The 22,582-nt window shown below is 37.7% G+C and overlaps 1 protein-coding gene across 1 annotated transcript in view; it reads right to left on the bottom strand.

Moving 5' to 3' along the window:
- The window catches only part of LOC147631316 (putative serine carboxypeptidase-like 23), a 52,908-nt gene that overhangs the window by 5,725 nt on the left and 24,601 nt on the right, over positions 1-22,582 (bottom strand). Inside the window, exon 5 of the mRNA XM_086809172.1 lies at positions 3,020-3,057. Within this exon, the coding sequence (XP_086665298.1) occupies positions 3,020-3,057 (38 nt within the window). The remainder of the gene's footprint in view (positions 1-3,019; positions 3,058-22,582) is intronic.

Below are 22,582 nucleotides of genomic sequence, written 5' to 3'. Positions count from 1 at the left end.
CACATCCTCCTTAATAGCTTTTCCAAGTGGAATGTAGAGATTGCCCATACACCAATTACCCCAATCCCAATCGGGGAACCTTTTCGTGTAGTCCATTTAATAACCCATTTTAACAAATTTATTGTCATACTTTTCTTAGAAAACCCTAGCCTTAATGTGACCATGCCCATAAATCCTTGAGACATGCACTACTTTGAAGAAGGCAACCCAAAACAACAACTAGGCTATAAACAAAGCAACACACTAGCATGGCCTAACCACATATATACCAATTAACCTTCAAGTGCCCTAGATGTGAACAATTGAGTCCACACCCTATTTTGGCATATTAATTGGGCCCACATGTATGTACCAATAGGTCAACTCTTGGTTGCTTGGCCTAGCCTATGAAACCAATCTTCTTTTGGCCTCCACCCTCAGACCAACATTCACACCTGTGATGTAGGTGATGGGGTAAGCACTATCTCACGCTGCTGTAGCTCTCTCCTTCGGACTTCCCATGCTCAAACCACATTGCTTTTCTTTAAACTTCTTGTCCTCAAGCACAATGACCTATCTCTTGACCTTGATCTACTAACCTTTTCTTAAAGCATCACATTATTGGCCTTTGATCCACTTTATCCTTGCCAAATTAATCACCAATTAGTTGGGGTTGTAACATTCCCACCCTCTTAATAAGATTTATTCTCCTTGATTACTAAATTTAGGAGAACAATGTCTTATCCAAGGTATAGATTCTCTACTTTTATGTGTCTAACATACTTTTATGTGTCAAACATACAACAACAACCTCTCACTAATTTATCACTTCATGATAATATTAACTTGATCTTATTGGCCTACATGCCACTTCCATATCTCCAAAGTCTATCTTGATCCTCAACAACTTCCTTTTTCCTTTCAACACTTGGGAAAAACAATATAAGCATCATGCATTATGGTGTCTACACCTTGGTGAATTTGCCCCAACTTCTTCTATCCTTTCACTTGGGCCAAACAACATATGCATCATGCATTGTGGTGTCTACACCCATGTTAGTGACTTTGCCCCAGCTTTTTGACTTGGATTTTTAAACAAATTAACATAAATCACATGAGTCTACTTATATCTTTGCTCACTATGTATAAGTTAACCTTAGAATTTTACCAAGTCCAAATCTTGTGCTTTTTGTAATCTTAGGGAAAATCTTCCAATCCATAATGTTGCCACTTATAGTCTAACAATCTTATCCATAAAATTCTACTTAGCATAAAATATTATATGCTACTAACATATGCCACTTCGCAACTTCTTTTCATAATTATGCTACATCTAGTAACTCATGAAATTCTTCTCCTCTATATAAATGAATTTTTCTTCAATCATTTATGTGCACACTTGGCAATCTTGTGGCACAAAACACTCATGCATCTAACTAAGGAAACATGTCATTGCTAATTCAACATGTCTAAAACACCTCGTCTCCATAGGGTCTCCACAATAAGAATGAAATGAGTGACAATAAGAATAATGTGAGTAATCCCTACCAAGGAAACATTCTATTGCAAACATCCTTCTGCTTAGAACCTTATTACTTCCTGTAACTCATGCTAATATGACTCTAGATCTAGTAAATAAATGACTCTAGATCTAGATCTAGTAAATAAATGAAGTGCAGCTTGGTAATACCACCACTATCAAGTACAAACATGCGGCCTCTCTATAAGCTCTATCACTTTACATAAACAAGGAATAGCAAAAAAAAAAGTAAAAAATTTGTAGCAAATAATTGTAGATCAATAAAAGGTACAAGTCGCTACTATTTTCACTGCTATATTCACTATTTTTGTTGTGATGCATTGAGCTCAACTAGTGTTGCAGACATTGATGACCCACTTGGGTGATAGCTTCCACACTTATGCCAGTGGCATGGTTGGTGAGATTATGGCTAATATGCTACCAGGTTGTGTGACAACCACTTTGGAGTACTAAAGTTATGGCATAGTTTTAGCACCAGCTCATATAGTCGAGTTCACACTATGGACCGACCATTGTATGTTATTATAGGAGAGTACTTTCCCTTATAGTATATACTCTTATCTTTTTATTTGTATGGTTGTAGAGAAGAGAAGAAGATAGAAGAAAATTTAGCCATCCATCTCTCTCATGTCTTACGCTCTGTTATGTGTGTCTGTTTACTTGCAAGGAACTTAAGCTCTCCCTCCCCCCCGCATTCTCTTTATGGTATCAGAGCCTAGTTCAAGCTAAGGATATAAGAAGAAAGCAAAGAAACCTATGAAGGAGAAGGAAATGGTACACAGGTAAGAGCACCATCATCTCTTTCCCTTCTTATTTAGGTACGACATACCCTGGGTAGCTCTGAGAGCTACACATCTCTGATTGAGGAAATGTCTTTGCACACGTGGAGGTGCTTGTGTGGTGTGTAGTACTTTTTACTAAAATTTTGTGTCTAGATTTGCATTTCGATCTCCGTTCAGTCACTATAAGGTGTTTTCGAGTAGTTTTGGGACGTTATGGTTGAGGACTATCTCTGCTCAAAACCTGGTTATTGCAGTGCAATAGTATACTTCGAGAGTGGAGATAGTGTTTGCACATGTATTGTTGAACTTGGGTGTACGTACATGTACTTTGGTCACATCTGGTGATATACAAGTTGTGCTAAAGTTCTAGGTTGCATACATAAATTATCGGTTTGCAGGTTTTTGATTTCTACAGGAAAACATGTCTAACAGACTTAATTAGATTGTTCGTGAGAAGTTAGATAAGAATAAATTCCATTCTTGGAAGTTTAGAATGTCCAATTTTTTGATGGGTAAATGTTTTGGGACTATGTCAAGCCTGAAGAGAATGGCACTCTAGCAGATGTAAAGGCATTCAAGGACTAGAACCAAGATTTATGGAAAGTCACGTATTGGATTTCAATATGTGTCACATCATACATAATGATAGGACACATACAACATGCCATCACTCCAACAGTTACATGGCACAATCTAGGTGGATGTTCTAGACCAACACAAAGACAAGGAAACTGTAGCTAAAACAAGAGTTGTATACTATGGAAAAGAGGCATGTCTATTAATGAGTATGCTTTAAAGATCAAGGGCATGGTTAAATACCTTAGGTCTATTAATGTATTAGTGAAAGATGATGATTTAATGAGCGTCTACTGTCTGAATGGGCTTGGCAAAGAGTACAAGCCATTCAAGACCTCCATTGTAATCAGGGAGAATGTTCCTAAGTTTTGTGGGAATTAGTGTCTATGAAGAAACAGAGAAAAGTATCTGGGTGAGGACTCTTATTCACAAAGCAAAAACGCACCAAAATAGGCCTTCTACTCCAATTCAGGTAGAGACATAGGTAGAGGATTGCAAGTCGAGGCCAAGGTGGTGGCTGACATGTAAACCAGATTTATGGACAGCAACAGTTCAATGATTCACAACAACTAGCAGTAGTAGCAATTATACACATGTGGAAGAGGCTAGTCCAAAGGTAGGGGGATATAGAGAGGCCGAGGTTGTTGGCAAACAAATTGGAGTGCAAATAGCATAAAGTTCTATTATTATGGAAAACTAGAGCATATGGCAAAGGACTGCTTTAAAAAACAGAGAATGACATTAAAAGCGAAAAGTTACAACAAGGAAACTATGCATCATCTAGTAAACAAGGTGGTGATGACAGAAGTGAGCAGCTAATTGTGATGTAGCACACACTTAGTTCCATAACAAGAGATGTGTCAGGATCTAAAGATATATGGTATGTGGACTCTAGCACCTCTAACCACATGACTAGTCATGTTGGGTGGTTTAGAGAAATGTAGAAAATGAAAAAAGTAGGTTATGTAGAGTAGGTGATGATATTGTGCATCCCATTGTGCATGTTGGAATGTTGGAAAAGTGCCATTGTCTATGCAGGATGGAAAAATGTAGTACTTGGCATATGTACTTCATGTTCCAAATATTACAAAGAACCTACCGCTCCCCCCACAACAGTAGCATATAAGGGGCCGGGTGTGGTTGTTGTGGGAGAATGGCGATAGGAGAGATGATTGAGCAAGGTCTACAAGTGAGGTTTAATCCTCAAGGATGTTTTGTGGAAGACTTCAAAAATCAATGTCTCTTGGTTGCAAAGGGTAATAAAAATGGCAAGATGTTTACTTTGGATGTGTACATGCTTGAGGTAAAGGCATCCATGTTTGTGCATGGAACAGGTGTGTCATTACAGATATTGACATATGGCGAAAGTGCATTGGTCATGTGAATATACAATGGCAAGATGTTTACTTTGGATGTGAACATGCTTGAGGTAAAGGCATCCAGAACAGGTGTGTCATTACATATATTGACATATGGCAAAAGCGCATTGGTCATGTGAATATACAATGGCGCCTGAAGTCTCTTCAAGCCTAAAATTTTGTTGTAGGTTTGCCAAAGTTTAAGGTTGATGGTATGCATAAAATATGTGAAGCATGCTAGCTTGGTAAGTAGGCTAAACATGATTTCCCACATGAAAAGCATGTCAGTGGTGCAAGGACATTAGATGTTATACATTTAGATGTATGGAGACCAACCAAGACTATAATAATTACAGGTTCAAGTATAATGTTACATTGGTTGACGATCACTCCAGGAAAGTGTGGGTTTATTTCATGAAGGAGAAAAGTGAGGTGTTTTCTCACTGTGAGAGATTTAAAGTCTTAGTTGAGAAGGAAAAGGAATATAAATAAAATTCATGAGATCAGATGGTGGGGGGAAAGTATATCTCCAATGAGTTCAATGATTTATTGAGAAAATAGGAAGTCAAGAGATAATTTACATGTGTAGGTACACCACTCCACAGCAGAATGGTGTTGTAGAAAGAAAAAATAGACACATTGTGGAAGTGGCATGTGCCTTGATGTCAGAAAAGAATATGCCACATTATTTTTGGGTAGAAGAAATAGCAACTGCTGTGTACACTGCTGTGTACATTATGAACAAGACCCCCACTGCAGGTTGTTCATGGTATGACGCTTGAATATAAGTTTATATGTATAAAAATAGATGTGTCTCACTTGAAAGTCTTTAGGTGTATTACATACGTGCATCCTCCTGAGAAGTGAGAACAAAATTGGATCCAAAAACACCATATTAGTGAATTTGGGAATTTCCCAATTCCCATTTTTGAATACTTAAAAAAGGGGACATGGATAACATGTTTGTAAGTTTCTCAAAACCCTATCATATGACCTATCGTTGGAAAGCGCTTGAAAAATGGAATCTAAAGAGCTATAAAGCGCTCATTTTGGATTAGTGGTGTTGAAGTTATGGTTAATCCAAACTTTTGACCACGTGTCCCAAACTTGTGAGAAATTCCCATATACCCCAATATGGTGTTCAAAGGCAGAGAAATGTATCTTTATTAGTTATGTTTTGGAGAGAGTAGAAAGGTTATAGATGCCATAAACTTACCACTCGTGAGATGCAAGTAAGTAGAGATGATATCTTTGATGAGATGAGTAGCTAGTATGCACCAATGAAGGTAACAGAAGATGATGTAAGAAACACTGATGCTGCACTACATGTAGAGCAGAAATCACAAGTGCTTAGTGGAATTGGACATTGAAGGTTGTTTGTGTCCAGCCTAACCCCATCCAATCCCATGTGTTAGTCAACCACCCAACCACTGTAGTGATGGGATCCAATTAGGAGTTTGGTTAGGTTTTGTCCCGGGTACCTGAGGGAAAAGAGTTCCTAGGTCCCCTAGCCGGATATTCATGCAAACATAAAACTAGTCACACCACTTACACACCCAATATGAACTTGCCTTTTTCACAGATTCAACAATCTTTAAAACAATCATTTAATGAAACCATATAGTTACTCATCATAATCCTCTAATTCTCCAGTTGAATCCTAATTTCCAATTCATTCCTTCATCGGTGTACTTAGGGCATCATTGGCAACCAAAATGCTCACCACCTCTTCAGAGGCCTTTTCAATAGTTTTTCACTCATAGTACCCGACAATATAATCACATAAAAATATCCAGATGGAATCTCCATTGAAGATCAGCAAGATCAACTAGCAGATCCATATAAAAGAGCCATGGACTCATCCGTTGAGGACCAACAAGGTCAATCAACCAGATCCATGCCCGAATTCAGAAAACAACTCTTACTCCTTGTTCCAATATCTTCCCCGACGTACTTGTGGGTATCTTTGGCAACCCAGAGCCCGAGCATTGTATGGTCACCACCCTATAGGATCCTTCAATGGTCACCTAGCGCTTCACTCATAGGCCGCTTCCTTGGTCCCTCATCCACTGTACCGGAAGCTCCCCATTTAAATCAACGAGGCTGGGCCGACCTTGCTACACACGCGAGACAACCTCCGTTGGCTCTCCGTTATAGCAGTTGCAACTTTAACAAATAGGTCTCCATGGCCTCAATCACAAGACGATCAAAATGCTTTCCCAGCATTCTTGACATAAAACAGTCATTTAAAAATAGATTTCACATACAAATATAGTTCCAACAATATTTCCATCTTTTCTCATTACTCCGCATCCTTTCACATTAGTCCCCATCTTTTCTCATCTTACCATAATTTTATTTTCTTCATCGATCTCTATCACATCACATCATTCCCACATCAAAACACATCCAATTGCATCATCCACACATCAATCCACATCATCCATACATCCATCCACATCATCCACATCAATCCACTTCATCCATACATCCATCCACATCAATCCACATCATCCATATATCCATCCACATCAATCCACATTATCCACACATCCATCCACATCTTTCATACATTCATCCACATCATCCATACATTCATCCACATCAATCCACATTATCCACACATCCATCCACATCTTTCATACATTCATCCACATCAATGCACACGTCACTCCACATTATCCATACATCCATCCACATCAATCCATATTATCCACACATCCATTCACATCATCCACATCAATCCACATTATCCACACATCCATCCACATCTTTCATACATCCATTCACATCAATCCACACATCAATCACCATTATCCATACATCTATCCACATCAATCCATATTATCCACACATCCATTCACATCATCCACATCAATCCACATTACCCACACATCAATCCACATTCATTTCATAAGTATTTCCATTCTCATCTAATCACGTCTTTTTCTTTCCTCATTTATCCTCATCAAGTCTCATCCACTTGCATCTACCCATACATCTCATCACTTCACCACTTATCGTTCATTCACATCCCTTATCATTCATTCACATCTCGATTCACATACTAACACATTCATTCACATCCTATATCATTCATTCACATCCCGATTCACATGCTAACACATTCATTCACATCCTATATCATTCATTCACATCCCGATTCACATGTTTACATCCTGATTCACATGCTATCACATTCATTCACATCCTGATTCACATGCTATCACATTCATTAACATCCCTTATCATTCATTCACATCCCTTATCATTCATATCTATCCAATTTACATCACATCTCATCGCCTCAATTCTCGTTCATATCCATCACATTTACATCCACATGTATTCTCCCACATACATCCACATCCATACTTATCACAGACACATCCACATCTTTCCTTTCACATACATCCACATCCATACTTATCACATACACATCCAAATCTATCCTTTCACATACATCCACATCCATTCTTTCACATACATCCACTTCTACTCTTCACATACATCCACTTCTATTCTTCAAATACATCCACATCCATCCTTTCACATATACACATCCATCCTTTCACACATCCACATCCATTCTTTCACATACATCCACTTCTATTCTTCACATACATCCACATCCATCCATTCATTCATTCATTCACATTTATCTGATTCACATCACATCTATCCATCTATTCATTCTTTTATAAAAATCAACTTCAGTGGGAGTAACACTTTTATAAAAAATCCCTTTATACATCTATTTATGCATAAATCCAATTTTAAGGAAAATTACTCTTTCGATATAAAATAAAAATAAATTCCTTTATGCATCTTTCTATGCATAAAATCAAAATTGATGAGAATAACTCTTTTAAAATAAAAATAAATTCTTTATGCATAAAATCAAAATTGATGAGAATAACTCTTTTGAAATAAAAATTAATTCTTTATGCACCTTTCTATTAATAAAATCAAAATTGATGAGAATAACTCTTTTGAAATAAAAATAAATTCTTTATGCATCTTTCTATGCATAAAATCAAAATTGATAAAAAAAATACTTTTATAATTTAAAAAATTCAATTTGCATCTTTCTATGCATAAAATTTAATTTTAATAGAAATAACACTTTTATAATAAAAATATTTCTACTATGCATTTTTCTATGCATAGAATGAAAATAACACTTTTAGAATACACAAACGATGGGGATTACTCTTTTTTAATAGTAAAAGATAAAACTTATTTCACAAAATTTAAGAAAATTTTGCCATAACCTCCTTTGTATGGCTGACCATTTTTCAATTTTTCCTATTCTTAAGTTACTTAAAAATTATCCCCAAATGGTTTAAAGCATTCTAAACTAATCAAATTCCACTTTTAAAAGAGAAACAATATGAAAAGTTTAATTCCAACAATTAGATTACTTACCTAGGATAAAGAAAGGCTGAATTTAAGGAGAGAGGGGGAAAGCCTATCCAGCAAGGCATAGCATCATTTCACATTTTAAAACAAAACAAAAATTAGAAAACCATTAAAAGGAATAAGAAAAAGCAGGATTTCTTACTTACATGAATTTCTGGGAGCTTTCCTTTGGCTTGATGGTTTGAGGGATCTACTCTTGTTTGCAACAAGAGTGGCCACCAATTCTTTAGAAGAGAAAATGGTCAAAAACTAATGACTTATTAATAAATTCACAGTTTTTGACTCTAGGGAGAAGTAGAGTAAGAGTGCATAAAACACTATTATCCATTTAGAAAGGGGGAGGCTTCATTTATAGGAAAAAGTGAGCCTCTAACCAAGCAAACTGATTCTAGAATTTTCCAGATCAATTTGGTCAATTTTGACCATTTTTAGGTCAGTTTAGCTTACTTTTTGGATCTAGTTGAAGCAGGAGAGAGGAGAGATAAAAATATCTCATTATTTGTGACTTTAAAACTCAACCACACATGTGAAATAGGAGCCTCCTTCATGAGGGGAATTCCCCCACACTGAGGTATCAAAAATGCATCATTTCTCTAAATATCTCTTCTTTTTTTAACTAATATCCTTGTCCTTAGTCAACTCTTCATCTTAGTGAGTATTTACTCATTTTTGGGCGTTTTTATTTATTTCTTCAACTAATATCCTTGTCCTTAGTCAACTCTTCATCTTATGTGAGTATTTACTCATTTTTGGAAGTTTTTCTTTATTTCTTCAATTTATCTCCTCCTCCCTACATTTGGATTAATCTAATTGGCCCCTCAGAACCTTAATCTAAAATTTTTCAAAAATCTGGACCCTTAGGATAAGGCCTTTTGAACAGATTAAATTGATTTCTAATGCACCTTCTGAAAATCTTTTTGAACTTCTGTTTCGGGGGAATTTGTTTTAATAAGAAGATATATTTTTCCATCCAAAAATATCTAAAAATTAAATAATCTCTCTCTAGAATATTTTCTCTCTCTAGGCCAAACCAGGGTAAAACAGGATCTTTCTTTTATTTCAGAGAGGGGAATATTTATATGATCAGAAGGGGAGGTTCTTACACCCGTACACCTCAAAAGCCGAAGGGAGGAATCTTACATCCTACCCCACTTAGAAAACGCAAGATGTCCTCATCTCGCAACATTAGAGGACAATTCATTTCCTTAAGATCCAACTAATTCTAGGGCTCCTTGTAGTCTAGAGAACCCAACAGAATCCTGGGATAAAGATCCCTTATATAAAAAGCATCATTAGATAACAATTTACTCAGATCATAACATTCAAACCCTTATCACAATAATGGTCCATTAGACCGAAATTTCTATCTGAACAGTCCTTCATGGAAATTTTTAATTTTATAGATTTTTTTTGACACCGCTTAACTTGATCCACTAGGTTAAGTGCAGCAGCAATCTGCCAGCACAATCCACTAATCTCATAGTGATTTGCTGAAGTCATTAACGTCGTTCCAATACGAACATGATCACAGGGACTCGTCCCATTCATCCTCATTGTGGTTTTGCTCAGTTTAATACATTTCAATCAAAATTGAGGAATCATTATTTTTCAATCAGAATCCAATTCAACTCATCAGTTCTCAACCAGAATTTTAAAATCATATCAACCACATTCGAATTCATCATCTGGATAGCATTTTAGCTTATAATTTCAAGATCTTAGATTTACTCGTATATACTGCCATAAAGAGCTGCATCTTTCTATGCATAAAATCAAAATTAATGAGAATAACTCTTTTGAAATAAAAAATAAATTCTTTATGCATCTTTCTATGCATAAAATCAAAATTGATGAGAATAACTCTTTTGAAATAAAAAAAATTCTTTATGCATCTTTCTATGGATAAAATGAAAATTGATGAAAGTAACGCTTTTATAATAAAGAAAATTCAATATGCATCTTTCTATGGATAGAATTTAATTTTAATAGAAATAACACTTTTATAATGAAAACATTTCTACTATGCATAGAATGAAAAGAAACACTTTTAGAATACACAAATGATGGGGATTACTCTTTTTGAATAATAAAAGATAAAACTTATTTTGCAAAATTAACTAAAATTTTACCATACTCTCCTTTGTATGGCTGACCATTTTTCAATTTTTCCTATTCTTAAGTTACTTAAAAATTATCCCCAAATGGTTAAAAGCATTCTAAACTAATCAAATTTCACTTTTAAAAGAGAAACAATATGAAAAGTTTAATTCCAACAATTAGATTACTTATCTAGGATAAAGAAAGGCTAAATTTAAGAAGGAGAGAGGGGGAAAGCCTTTCCAGCAAGGCATAGCATCATTTTACATTTTAAAACAAAACAGAAATTAGAAAACCATTAAAAGGAATAAGAAAAAGTAGGATTTCTTACTTACATGAATTTCTAGGAGCTTTCCTTTGGCTTGATGGTTTGAGGGATCTACTCTTGTTTGCAACAAGAGTGGCCACCAATTCTTTAGAAGAGAAAATGGTCAAAAACTAATGAATTATTAATAAATTCACAGTTTTTGACTCTAGGGAGAAGTAGAGTAAGAGTGCATAAAACACTATTATCCATTTACAAAGGGGGAGGCTTCATCTATAGGAAAAAGTGAGCCTCTAACCAAGAAAATTGATTCTAGAATTTTCCAGATCAATTTGGTCAATTTTGACCATTTTTAAGTCAGTTTAGCTTACTTTTTGGATCTAGTTGAAGCAGGAGAGAGAAGAGATGAAAATATCTCATTATTTGTGAGTTTAAAACTCAACCACACATGTGAAATAGGCGCCTCCTTCATGAGGGGGATTCCCCCACACTGAGGTGTCAAAAATGCATGATTTCTCTAAATATCTCTTCTTTTTTTTAACTAATATCCTTGTTGTTAGTCAACTCTTCATCTTATGTGAGTATTTACTCATTTTTGGGAGATTTTCTAAATTTCTTTAATTTATCTCCTCCTCCCTACATTTGGATTAATCTAATTGGTCCCTCAGAACCTTAATCTAAAATTTTTCAAAAATCTGGACCCTTAGGATAAGACCTTTTGAATAGATTATAATGGATTTCTAATGCACCTTCTGAAAATCTTTTTGAACTTCTGTTTCGGGGAAATTTATTTTAATAAGAAGAGATATTTTTCCATCCAAAAATATCTAAAAATTGAATAATCTCTCTCTAGACCATTTTCTCTCTCTAGGCCAGAACAGGATTCTGGGGTTCCTTATAGTCTAGAGAACCCAACAGAATCTTGGGATAAAGATCCCTTATATAAAACTCATCATTAGATAACAATTCACTCAAATCATAACATTCAAACTCTTATCACAATAATGGTCCCCATTAGACTGAAATTTCTATCTGAATAGTCTTTCATGGAAATTTTCAATTTTACAGATTTTTAATTTAACACCCCTTAACTTGATCCACTAGGTTAAGTGTTAATAGCAGCAATCTGCTAGCACAATCCACTAATCTCATAGTGATTTGCTGAAGTGATTAACGTCATTCCAGCACAAACATCATCACAGGGACTCTCGTCCCATTCATCCTCATTGTGGTTTTGCTCAATTTCATACAGTTCAATCAAAATTCAAGAATCATTATTTTTCAATCAGAATCCAATTCAACTCATCAGCTCTCAACCAGAATTTTAAAATCATATCAACCACATTCGAATTCATTATCTAGACAGCATTTTAGCTTATAATTTCAAGATCTTAGATTTACTCGTATATACTGCCAATAAAGAGATGTAGTTATTCCTTCAGTATATACAGGTAGTCACGGTCCTTGGAACTATAAGGTAAATTCCATCATGTCTAGGCCTCAAGCAAGTCAAGGATTCCATACAATTGCGGTACTTCCATCTGAAGACCCAATTACCAATTTACGAATTTCAGTTTGAATATCAATTTGTATGAATTTTATCACACAATTACAACCCTTTACTACTTCTTCATAAAATTTGGACATTTTTGGCTTCTTCGTTAATCCTCATTAAATATAATCACATAAAAAATATCCAGATGGAATCTCTGTTGAAGATCAGCAAGATCAACCAATAGATCCATATATAATAAACAAGCCATGGACTCATCCATTGAGGACCAGCAAGGTCAATCAACCAGATCCATGCCCGAATTCAGAAAACAACTCTTACTCCTTGTTCCAATATCTTCCCCGATGTACTTGTGGGTATCTTTAGCGACCCAGAGCCGGAGCACCGTATGGTCAGCACCCTCTAGGATCCTTCGGAGGTCACCTAGTGCTTCACTCATAGGCCGCTTCCTTGGTCCCTCATCCACTGTACCAGAAGCTCACCATTCGTCAAGACCTCGGTCGACCTTGCTACACACGCGAGACGTCCTCCGTTGACTCTCCATTAGTAGTTGTGCAACTTTAACAAATAGGTCTCCACGACCTCAATCACAAGATGGTCAAAATGCTTTCCCAACATTCTTGACATAAAACAGTCATTTAAAAATAGATTTCACATACAAATACAATTCCAACAATATTTCCATCTTTTCTCATTCCTCCGCATCCTTTCACATTAGTCCCCATCTTTTCTCATCTTACCACAATTTTATTTTCTTCATCGATCCCTATCACATCACATCATTCTCACATCAAATCACATCCAATTGCATCATCCACACATCAATCCACATCATCCATACATCCATCCACATCAACCACATCAATCCACTTCATCTATACATCCATCCACATCATGCACAGCTCCATCCACATCAATCCACATTATCCACACATCCATCCACATCTTTCATACATCCATCCACATCAATCCACATTATCCATACATCCATCCACATCAATCCACATCATCCATACATCCATCCACATCAATCCACATTATCCACACATCCATCCACATCTTTCATACATCCATCTACATCAATCCACACGTCAATCCACATTATCCATATATCCATCCACATCAATCCATATTATCCACATATCCATTCACATCATCCACATCAATCCACATTATCCACACATCCATCCTCATCAAGTCTCATCCACTTGCATCTACCCATACATCTCATCACTTCACCACTTATCGTTCATTCACATCCCGATTCATTCACATCCCGATTCATTCACATCCATTCACATCCCTTATCATTCATTCACATCCCGATTCACATACTAACACATTCATTTACATCCTATATCATTCATTCATATCTCGATTCACATGTTTACATCCTGATTCACATGCTATCACATTCATTCACATCCCTTATCATTCATTCACATCCTGATTTAAAAAAATCAATATGCATCTTTCTATGCATAGAATTTAATTTTAATAGAAATAACACTTTTATAATAAAAATATTTCTACTATGCATTTTTCTATGCATAGAATGAAAATAACACTTTTAGAATACACAAATGATGGGAATTACTCTTTTTGAATAATAAAAGATAAAACTTATTTCACAAAATTTAAGAAAATTTTACCATAACCTCCTTTGTATGGCTGACCATTTTTCAAATTTTCCTATTCTAAAGTTACTTAAAAATTATCCCGAAATGGTTTAAAGCATTCTAAACTAATCAAATTCCTCTTTTAAAAGAGAAACAATATGAAAAGTTTAATTCCAACAATTAGATTACTTATCTAGAATAAAGAAAGGCTGAATTTAAGAAGAAGAGAGGGGGAAAGCCTTTCCACGAGCAAGGCATAGTATCATTTTACATTTTAAAACAAAACAAAAATTAGAAAACCATTAAAAGGAATAAGAAAAAGTAAGAATTCTTACTTACATGAATTTCAAGGAGCTTTCCTTTGGCTTGATGGTTTGAGGGATCTACTCTTGTTTGCAAACACAACAAGAGTGGTCACCAATTCTTTAGAAGAGGGAATGGTCAAAAAGTAATGAATTATTAATAAATTCACAGTTTTTGACTCTAGGACGAGAAGTAAAGTAACAGTGCATAAAACACTATTATCCATTTACAAAGGGGGAGGCTTCATTTATAGGGAAAAAAGAGCCTCTAACCAAGCAAACCGATTGTAGAATTTTCCAGATCAGTTTGGTCAATTTTTTACCATTTTTAGGTCAGTTTAGCTTACTTTTTGGATCTAGTTGAAGCAGGAGAGAGGAGAGATGAAAATATCTCATTATTTGTGAGTTTAAAACTCAACCACACATGTGAAATAGGTGCCTCCTTCATGAGGGGAATTCCCCCACACTGAGGTGTCAAAATAATATCCTTGTCCTTAGTCAACTCTTCATCTTATGTGAGTATTTACTTATTTTTAGGGGATTTTCTTTATTTCTTCAATTTATCTCCTCCTCCCTACATTTGGATTAATCTAATTGGCCCCTCAGAACCTTAATCTAAATTTTTTTGAAAATGTGGACCCTTAGGATAAGGCCTTTTGAACAGATTATAATTGATTTCTAATGCACCTTCTGAAAATCTTTTTGAACTTCTGTTAAGGGGGAATTTATTTTAATAAGAAGATATATTTTTTCATCCAAAAATATCTAAAAATTGAATAACCTCTCTCTAGAATATTTTCTCTCTCTAGACCAAAACAGGGTAAAAAAGGATCTTTCTTTTATTTCGGAGAGGGGAATAATTATAAGATTAGAAGGGGAGGTTCTTACACCTGCACACCTCAAAAGTCGGAGGGAGGAATCTTACATCCTACCCCACTTAAAAAATGCGAGATGTCCTTATCATCTCGCAACATTAGAGGACAATTCATTTCCTTAAGATCCAACTTATTCTGGGGTTCCTTATAGTCTGGAGAACCCAACAGAATCCTGGGATAAAGATCCCTTATATAAAACTCATCACATTAGATAACAATTCACTCAGATCATAACATTCAAACCCTTATCACAATAATGGTCCATTAGACCGAAATTTCTATCTGAATAGTCCTCCATGGAAATTTTTAATTTTACAGATTTTTAATTTGACACCCCTTAACTTTATCCACAAGGTTAAGTGTTAACAGCAACAATCTTCTAGCACAATACACTAATCTCATAGTGATTTGCTGATATCATTAACGTCATTCCAGCTACGAACATCATCACAGGGACTCGTCCCATTCATCCTCATTGTGGTTTTGCTCAGTTTAATACATTTCAATCAAACTTCAGGAATCATTATTTTTCAATCAGAATCCAATTCACCTCATCATCAGTTCTCAACCAGAATTGTAAAATCATATCAACCACATTCGAATTCATCATCTGGACAGCATTTTAGCTTATAATTTCAATATCTTAGATTTACTCGTATATACTGTCAATAAAGAGCTGTAATACCCTCGGTATATACGGGTAGTCACGGTCCTTGGAACTATAAGGTAAATACCATCATGTCTATGCCTCAAGCCAGTCAAGGATTCCATACAATTGCGGTACTTCCATCTAAAGACCCAATTACCAATTTACGAATTTCGGTTTAAATATCAATTTATATGAATTTTATCACACAATTACAACCCTTTACTTCTTCTTCATAATTTTTGACATTTTGGCTTCTTGGTTGATCTTCATTAGCCAATTTGCTCTGATACCAGCTGTAAGATCCCTCACCCCACTGCGCAACGAATTTGGGGGTGCTAGCAGCGGAAGTAGCACTTCTTGCACGGGCAGGATCCCACACTCGGGGCCTCGCCCACGGATATCCAAACAAGAGACTAATCCATCGGTTCTTCCAAAATCAAAACTCGAAAAAACTTTCCTTGCTCAGAAAGCACGGGCGATTCCACCAGAATAACTATTCTCTAATGTAGTCAAAAGCCTGAACTAATTGAACTGATCTGATTGAACCTGTAAGTCCCATAGTCAGACCAGGGAAAAGATTATACTTGGATATCATAGAGACCAACGCTTTTTTCCTCATAGAAAGGCACAGCTGTTGATTCTTTTCCATAGAACAATTTTTATCCAGGATTTATCTCATCTATCGTACTATATAGAAATTGAGTCTAGATTTACGAATCCATCAGTCCAGCGTAACCCCATCCAGTTCTATGTGTTAGCCATTCACCTAACCATTGTAGTGATGGAATCCAATTAGGAATTTGGTTAGGTTTTGTCCCGGGTACCAGGGAAAAGAGTTCCCAGGCCCCCTAGCCAGATATTCATGCAAACATAAAACTAGTCACACCACTTACACACCCAATATGAACTTGCCTTTTTCACAGATTCAACAATCATTTAATGAAACCATAGTGTTACTGATCATAATCCTCTAATTATCCAGTTGAGTCCTAATTTCCAATTCATTCCTATGGCCTTTTCATAGCTCATAGTACCCGACAATATAATCACATAAAAATATCTAGATGGAATCTCTGTTTTGCAGATCAGTAAGATCAACCAAATCAACCAACAGATCCATATAAAAGAGCCATGGACTCATCCGTTGAGGACTAGCAAGGTCAATCAACTAGATCCATCCCCGAATTCAGAAAACAACTCTTACTCCTTGTTCCAATATCTTCCCCGACATACTTGTGAGTATCTTTGGCGACCCAGAGCCCGAGCACCGTATGGTCAGCACCCTCTAGGATCCTTCGCACGTTACCTAGCGCTTCACTGATAGGCCGCTTCCTTGGTCCCTCATCCACTGTACCGAAAGCTCACCATTTAAATCAAACCGAGGCTCATCAAGACCTCGGCCGACCTTGCTACACGCGCGAGACGTCCTGCGTTGAGTCTCCATTATAGCAGTTGTTTGCGACTTTAAGAGATAGGTCTCCACAACCTCAATCACAAGATGGTCAAAATGCTTTCCCAGCATTCTTGACATAAAATAGTCATTTAAAAACAGATTTCACATACAAATACAATTCCAACAATATTTCCATCTTTTCTCATTACTCTGCATCCTTTCACATTAGTCCCCATCTTTTCTCATCTTACCACAATTTTATTTTCTTCATCGATCCCTATCACATCACATCATTCCCACATCAAATCACATCCAATCGCATCATCCACACATCAATCCACATCATCCATACATCCATCCACATCAACCACATCAATCCACTTCATCCATAAATCCATCCACATCAATCCACATCATCCATGTATCCATCCACATCAATCCACATTATCCACACATCCATCCACATCTTTCATACATCCATCCACATCAATCCACACGTTAATCCACATTATCCATACATCAATCCATATTATCCACACATCCATTCACATCATCCACATCATCCATACATCCATCCATATTAATCCACATTACCCCAACACATCAATCCACATTCATTTCATAAGTATTCCCATTCTCATCTAATCACATCTTTTTCTATCTCATCACTTACTTCCTCATTTATATCCTCATCAGGTCTCATCCACTTGCATCTACCCATACATCTCATCACTTCACCACTTATCGTTCATTAGCATCCCGATTCCCATCACATCACATCCATTCACATCCCTTATCATTCATTCACATCCCGATTCATGTGATGATATGTGAAAGGATGTGATGTGATGTAAATGAATGAGAATGAGATGTGATGATATGTGAAAGGATGTGATGTGATGTGATGTAAATGGAAATGGGATGTGATGTGATGTAAATGGATGAGAATGGGATGTGATGTGATAGATATGCATGTGTGGATGGATGTGGATAGATGTGCATGTGAATGAATGGATGGATGTGGATAGATGTGAATGTGAATGAATGGATGGATGTGGATAGATGTGAATGTGAATGAATGGATGGATGTGGATAGATGTGATGAGATATGGATAGATGTGGATGTGATGTAATGTGGATGGAATGAATGAGATGTGATGTGGATAGATGTGGACATGATGTAATGTGGATGGAATGAATGTGATGTGATATGGATGGAATGAATGTGATGTGATAAGGATAGATGTGGATGGAATGTATGTGATGGATGTGAATGAGTGTAATGGACGTGAATGGGTGTGATGAGATGTGAATGGGTGTGATGAGGTATGAATGGGTGTGATGAGGTATGAATGGATGCAATGAGATGTGAATGTGATGTGATGATATCTGAATGGATGCGATGAGATGTGAATGGATGTGAGTGTGATATGATGATATCTGAATGGATGTGATTGTAATGTGAATGGATGGATGAGATGTAAGGTGGATAAATGTGGATCTAGGTAGATGTGAATGGACGAGATGTGATGTGGATAGATGTGGTGTGATGTGATGTGGATCTAGGTAGATGTGAATGGATGAGATGTGATGTGATGTGGATCGGGCTAGATGTGAATGGATGAGATGTGATGTGAATGGATGTGATGTGATGTGATGTGGATATGGGTAGATGTGAATGGATGAGATGTGATGAGGATGGATGTGACGTGATGCGATGAGGATCTGAATAGATGTAATTGGATGTGATGAGATGTGATGTGGATGAATATGATGTGATGTGGATAGATGTGATGAGATGTAATATGATATGATTGGATGAGAATGGATGAGAATGGATGAAGGCTGATGGGAATAGATATGACTGGATGTGGAATAAGCAAAGTAAATTGATTTAGAAGAATGTGGAATAATGAGAAATGATGTGAAACAATGTGAAAAGATGAGAGTTCGTTATTAGAAACTGTATTTATGACCTGTATTTAAATGACTATTTTATGATGACTGTTTTATGTCAAAAATGCTAGGGAAGCATTTTAACCATCTTGTGAATGAGGTCGTGGAGACCTAAGTAGTAAAGTTGCAACAGCTGACGGAGAGTCAACGGAGGACATCTCGCGTAGTAAGGTCGGCCGAGGTCTTGACCAGCCTTGGTTCGATTTAAATGGTGAGCTTCCGGTACAGTGGATGAGGGACCAAGGAAGCGGCGTATGAGTGAAGCGCTAGGTGACCTGTGAAGGCGCCTAGAGGGCGCTGACCATACGGTGCTCGCGCTCTGGCCAAAGATACCCATGCATGCATCGAGGAAGAAAACTGGAACAAGGAGTTAGAGTTGTTTTGTGAACTCGAGCATGGATCTGGTTGATTGGCCTTGCTGGTCCTCAATGGATGAGTCCATGGCTCTTCTATATGGATCTGTTGGTTGATCTTGCTGATCTTTAAAGGAGAGTCCATCTGGATTTTCTTATGTGATTATATTTCCGGGTACTGTGAGCTAGGAACTATTGAAAAGGCCCCTAAGTGAACAGGTGGTGAGCGTTCTGGTTGCCAATGATGCCATAGGTACACCAATCAAGGAATGATTGAAAATTAGAATTCAAGTTGGATATTTTGGAGGATTATAATCAGTGATACTATGGTTTCATTAAAAGATTTTTTTAAAGAAAGTTGAATCTGTAAAACAAGCAATTTCATATTTGGTGTGACTATCTTGAAGTTTGCTTAAAGCGCGGCTAGGGGGCCTGGGAACTCTTTTCCCTCGTACTACCCAGGGCAAAACATAACCAAATTCCTTAATGGATCCTATCACTATAGTGGTTGAGCGATTGGCTAACCCATGGGATTGGATGGGGTTAGGCTGGACTGATGGATCCCTAAAATGAGACTCAAATCTGTTAAGTTATGATAGTTGAAGTAAATCCCGGATAGTCCTTGTTCTATGAAAAAGAATCAACGGTTGTGCCTCTGTGTAAGGTTCCTCCCTTTAAAAATGGGAGAAACACTTAAGATAGTCCGCTAAGTCTTATCTTGGGAAAATTTTCCTATTCATCGACACCTTGACCCTATAGAGATTCAAGGATACGATTCATAGGTATGACCTAGCTCTATCCCGCAGGGGGAGCATGATTTCCTAAACATCAAATCACCCATAGGGCAATTGATCAAAAATTGGGCAACTACTAGACTTGATGTCTAGAGACAACGCTTTTTTCCTCATCTTATGCAAGGCACAGCCGCTGACCTAGTTTTCTAGAATAGAGTTGCCCAAGAACCTAACTATCTAACGTAGGGCTTTCACTTAATCTATTGGAAAGCTACCCGACTAATCGGGTCCACCCATCCGTAGGATGGTGCCGTCAGGGCATTCCATCCTCCCACTTTCCACCCTACTCACGCATCAATTTGTTTTCTAATTAATACTACCACACTGTTTGACATAAATAAGCATATTCCTTAATTAGGGCCCTTCTTCACAAGGTTCGTTATAACAGCCTTCTTACACAATACAATCATACCAAAGACAAGATGCAATTATATAAAAAGTTTATACATGAATCCATTTCCATACAAGCCAATCCAGCTCTCTTATTCTTATTCTGCCGATGATCTAGAATTCGGCCTTCCAGCCTCTACATGCTAGGCAAAACCCTACGGGACCATACACCTCATCGTCGGCCACTAGCGAGGACTCAAGCCGGCCTGTCGCCCTCTTAGGCTCCATCGCTCGATCCTCCCGCCCCTCAGAGGGATGTCTGCACACTAGGGTGGGCTTATTTACCGCACTAGCCTGGGCCCTCAGAACTAGGCAGCCTCATAATCTCTCGCCTCAATCGGCGATCCTTATTCTCCCAAAGGTATGAGGGATACCTTGGGCCATTCCCGGGCTTTGCTAATGACGCCGCCCGGCTACACAAGCACGGAACGGAGTTAGCGTTGAAGCCAAAAGAAATCTTGAATTCCAAAGATAACAACTTCAATGCAATTTTCTAAGTATAGCATTCACAATTCATGAAGATAGCAATTTCAACGCAATTTATCGAAAACAACATCACATAATTCGTAATTTCATATAACTTTTATGTCCTCATTTTAAAAGAAGAAGACACCATTCATTAATACTAATTTAAGGAAAATTCTCTTCTTTTGAAAATTAACCAAGCTAACCTGGCCACCGTTTCCTTGAGGGACTTGAAAAGGGAGGACTGGAGCCGCATTGGGCGCATCTCCCTCCATCTCGTTGTTACATGCGCCTCTTGAGGCAATATTTTGCCGTCTCCGGGATGAGGCCATCTTAGGCGTCGCCTTGTAGAGCTCGCTACTGCGATCGAAACGCTTCAGTCGGATCTGAATTCCGAGCTCGTTTGCTCACCGTATGAGCAAAAGAATATGGCGCACGAACCCTCGCTTGAGCCAAAAATCCCTTACTAAAGTCTACGCAAATGGGGGGGGGGATTGTGAGATGTCCTTAAGGCCAAAGGCAAAAACGTGGAGAGGGCTGGGAGGGGTTGCTGCAAGCCTCTCTGTAAGTCTATTCACACGGGGGGGGAGAAGAGTTAAGGACACTGGTCCATGGCAAGAGGAGGATGGAGGAAAATTGGCTTATCTGAAAAGAGCCAAATGAGGGGGTGTGAGAGGGGTGGCTGCAAGGGCGGCTGTACTTGCAGCAAGTACGCTACGGCGGTACGGACGGCGGCACAACAGGGCATACGCTACACAGAAGTGCGTGCCGACTGAGGAGCACCCCGGGGGTTTATATAGCTGAGGGGTGAGGGTACGGGCGCTGCGCAAAGCAGGGACGAAAGGACGGTGTACCTTCAAAGGCTATGGATTAGTGGCCTGCATGGGTCTACGAGAAAGGTACGGTGCCGGTTGTCTGTGAAAGGAGTGGTACACATGTACCTTATCCGGTCTGGGGTGTCCACCTAAGGGTGCGCGTGGACCATACAGTGGGCGGCCGTCCTTTGGTTCTTGGGCGGCCATTGTACGGGCGCCCTAGTAAGTGTGTACGGACCAAATTTTTGGGGCGGGTTACCCAAATTTGGGGTGCCCGCCTCGATTTGCGTGCCGAACCGCCCCGGGGGGCGAAAAATTTTTTTGTCCGGGAGGTTCTCCTGGTCGCAGGGGTTCAGACCGTTCGTCAATCGGACGTGCGGTCGTGCATTTATTAAGGTTTAAAGGTCGCCGTTTTTTAACTAAAATGATTAAAATTAGC

Source organism: Cibotium barometz, chromosome 15 (genome assembly GCF_041138505.1).
Source record: "Cibotium barometz isolate CiBa-2024 chromosome 15, ASM4113850v1, whole genome shotgun sequence".
In the NCBI taxonomy this organism is placed as follows: domain Eukaryota; kingdom Viridiplantae; phylum Streptophyta; class Polypodiopsida; order Cyatheales; family Cibotiaceae; genus Cibotium; species Cibotium barometz.
Note: the sequence above shows the minus strand (reverse complement) of the source record. Positions and strands in the feature narration are given on the sequence as shown.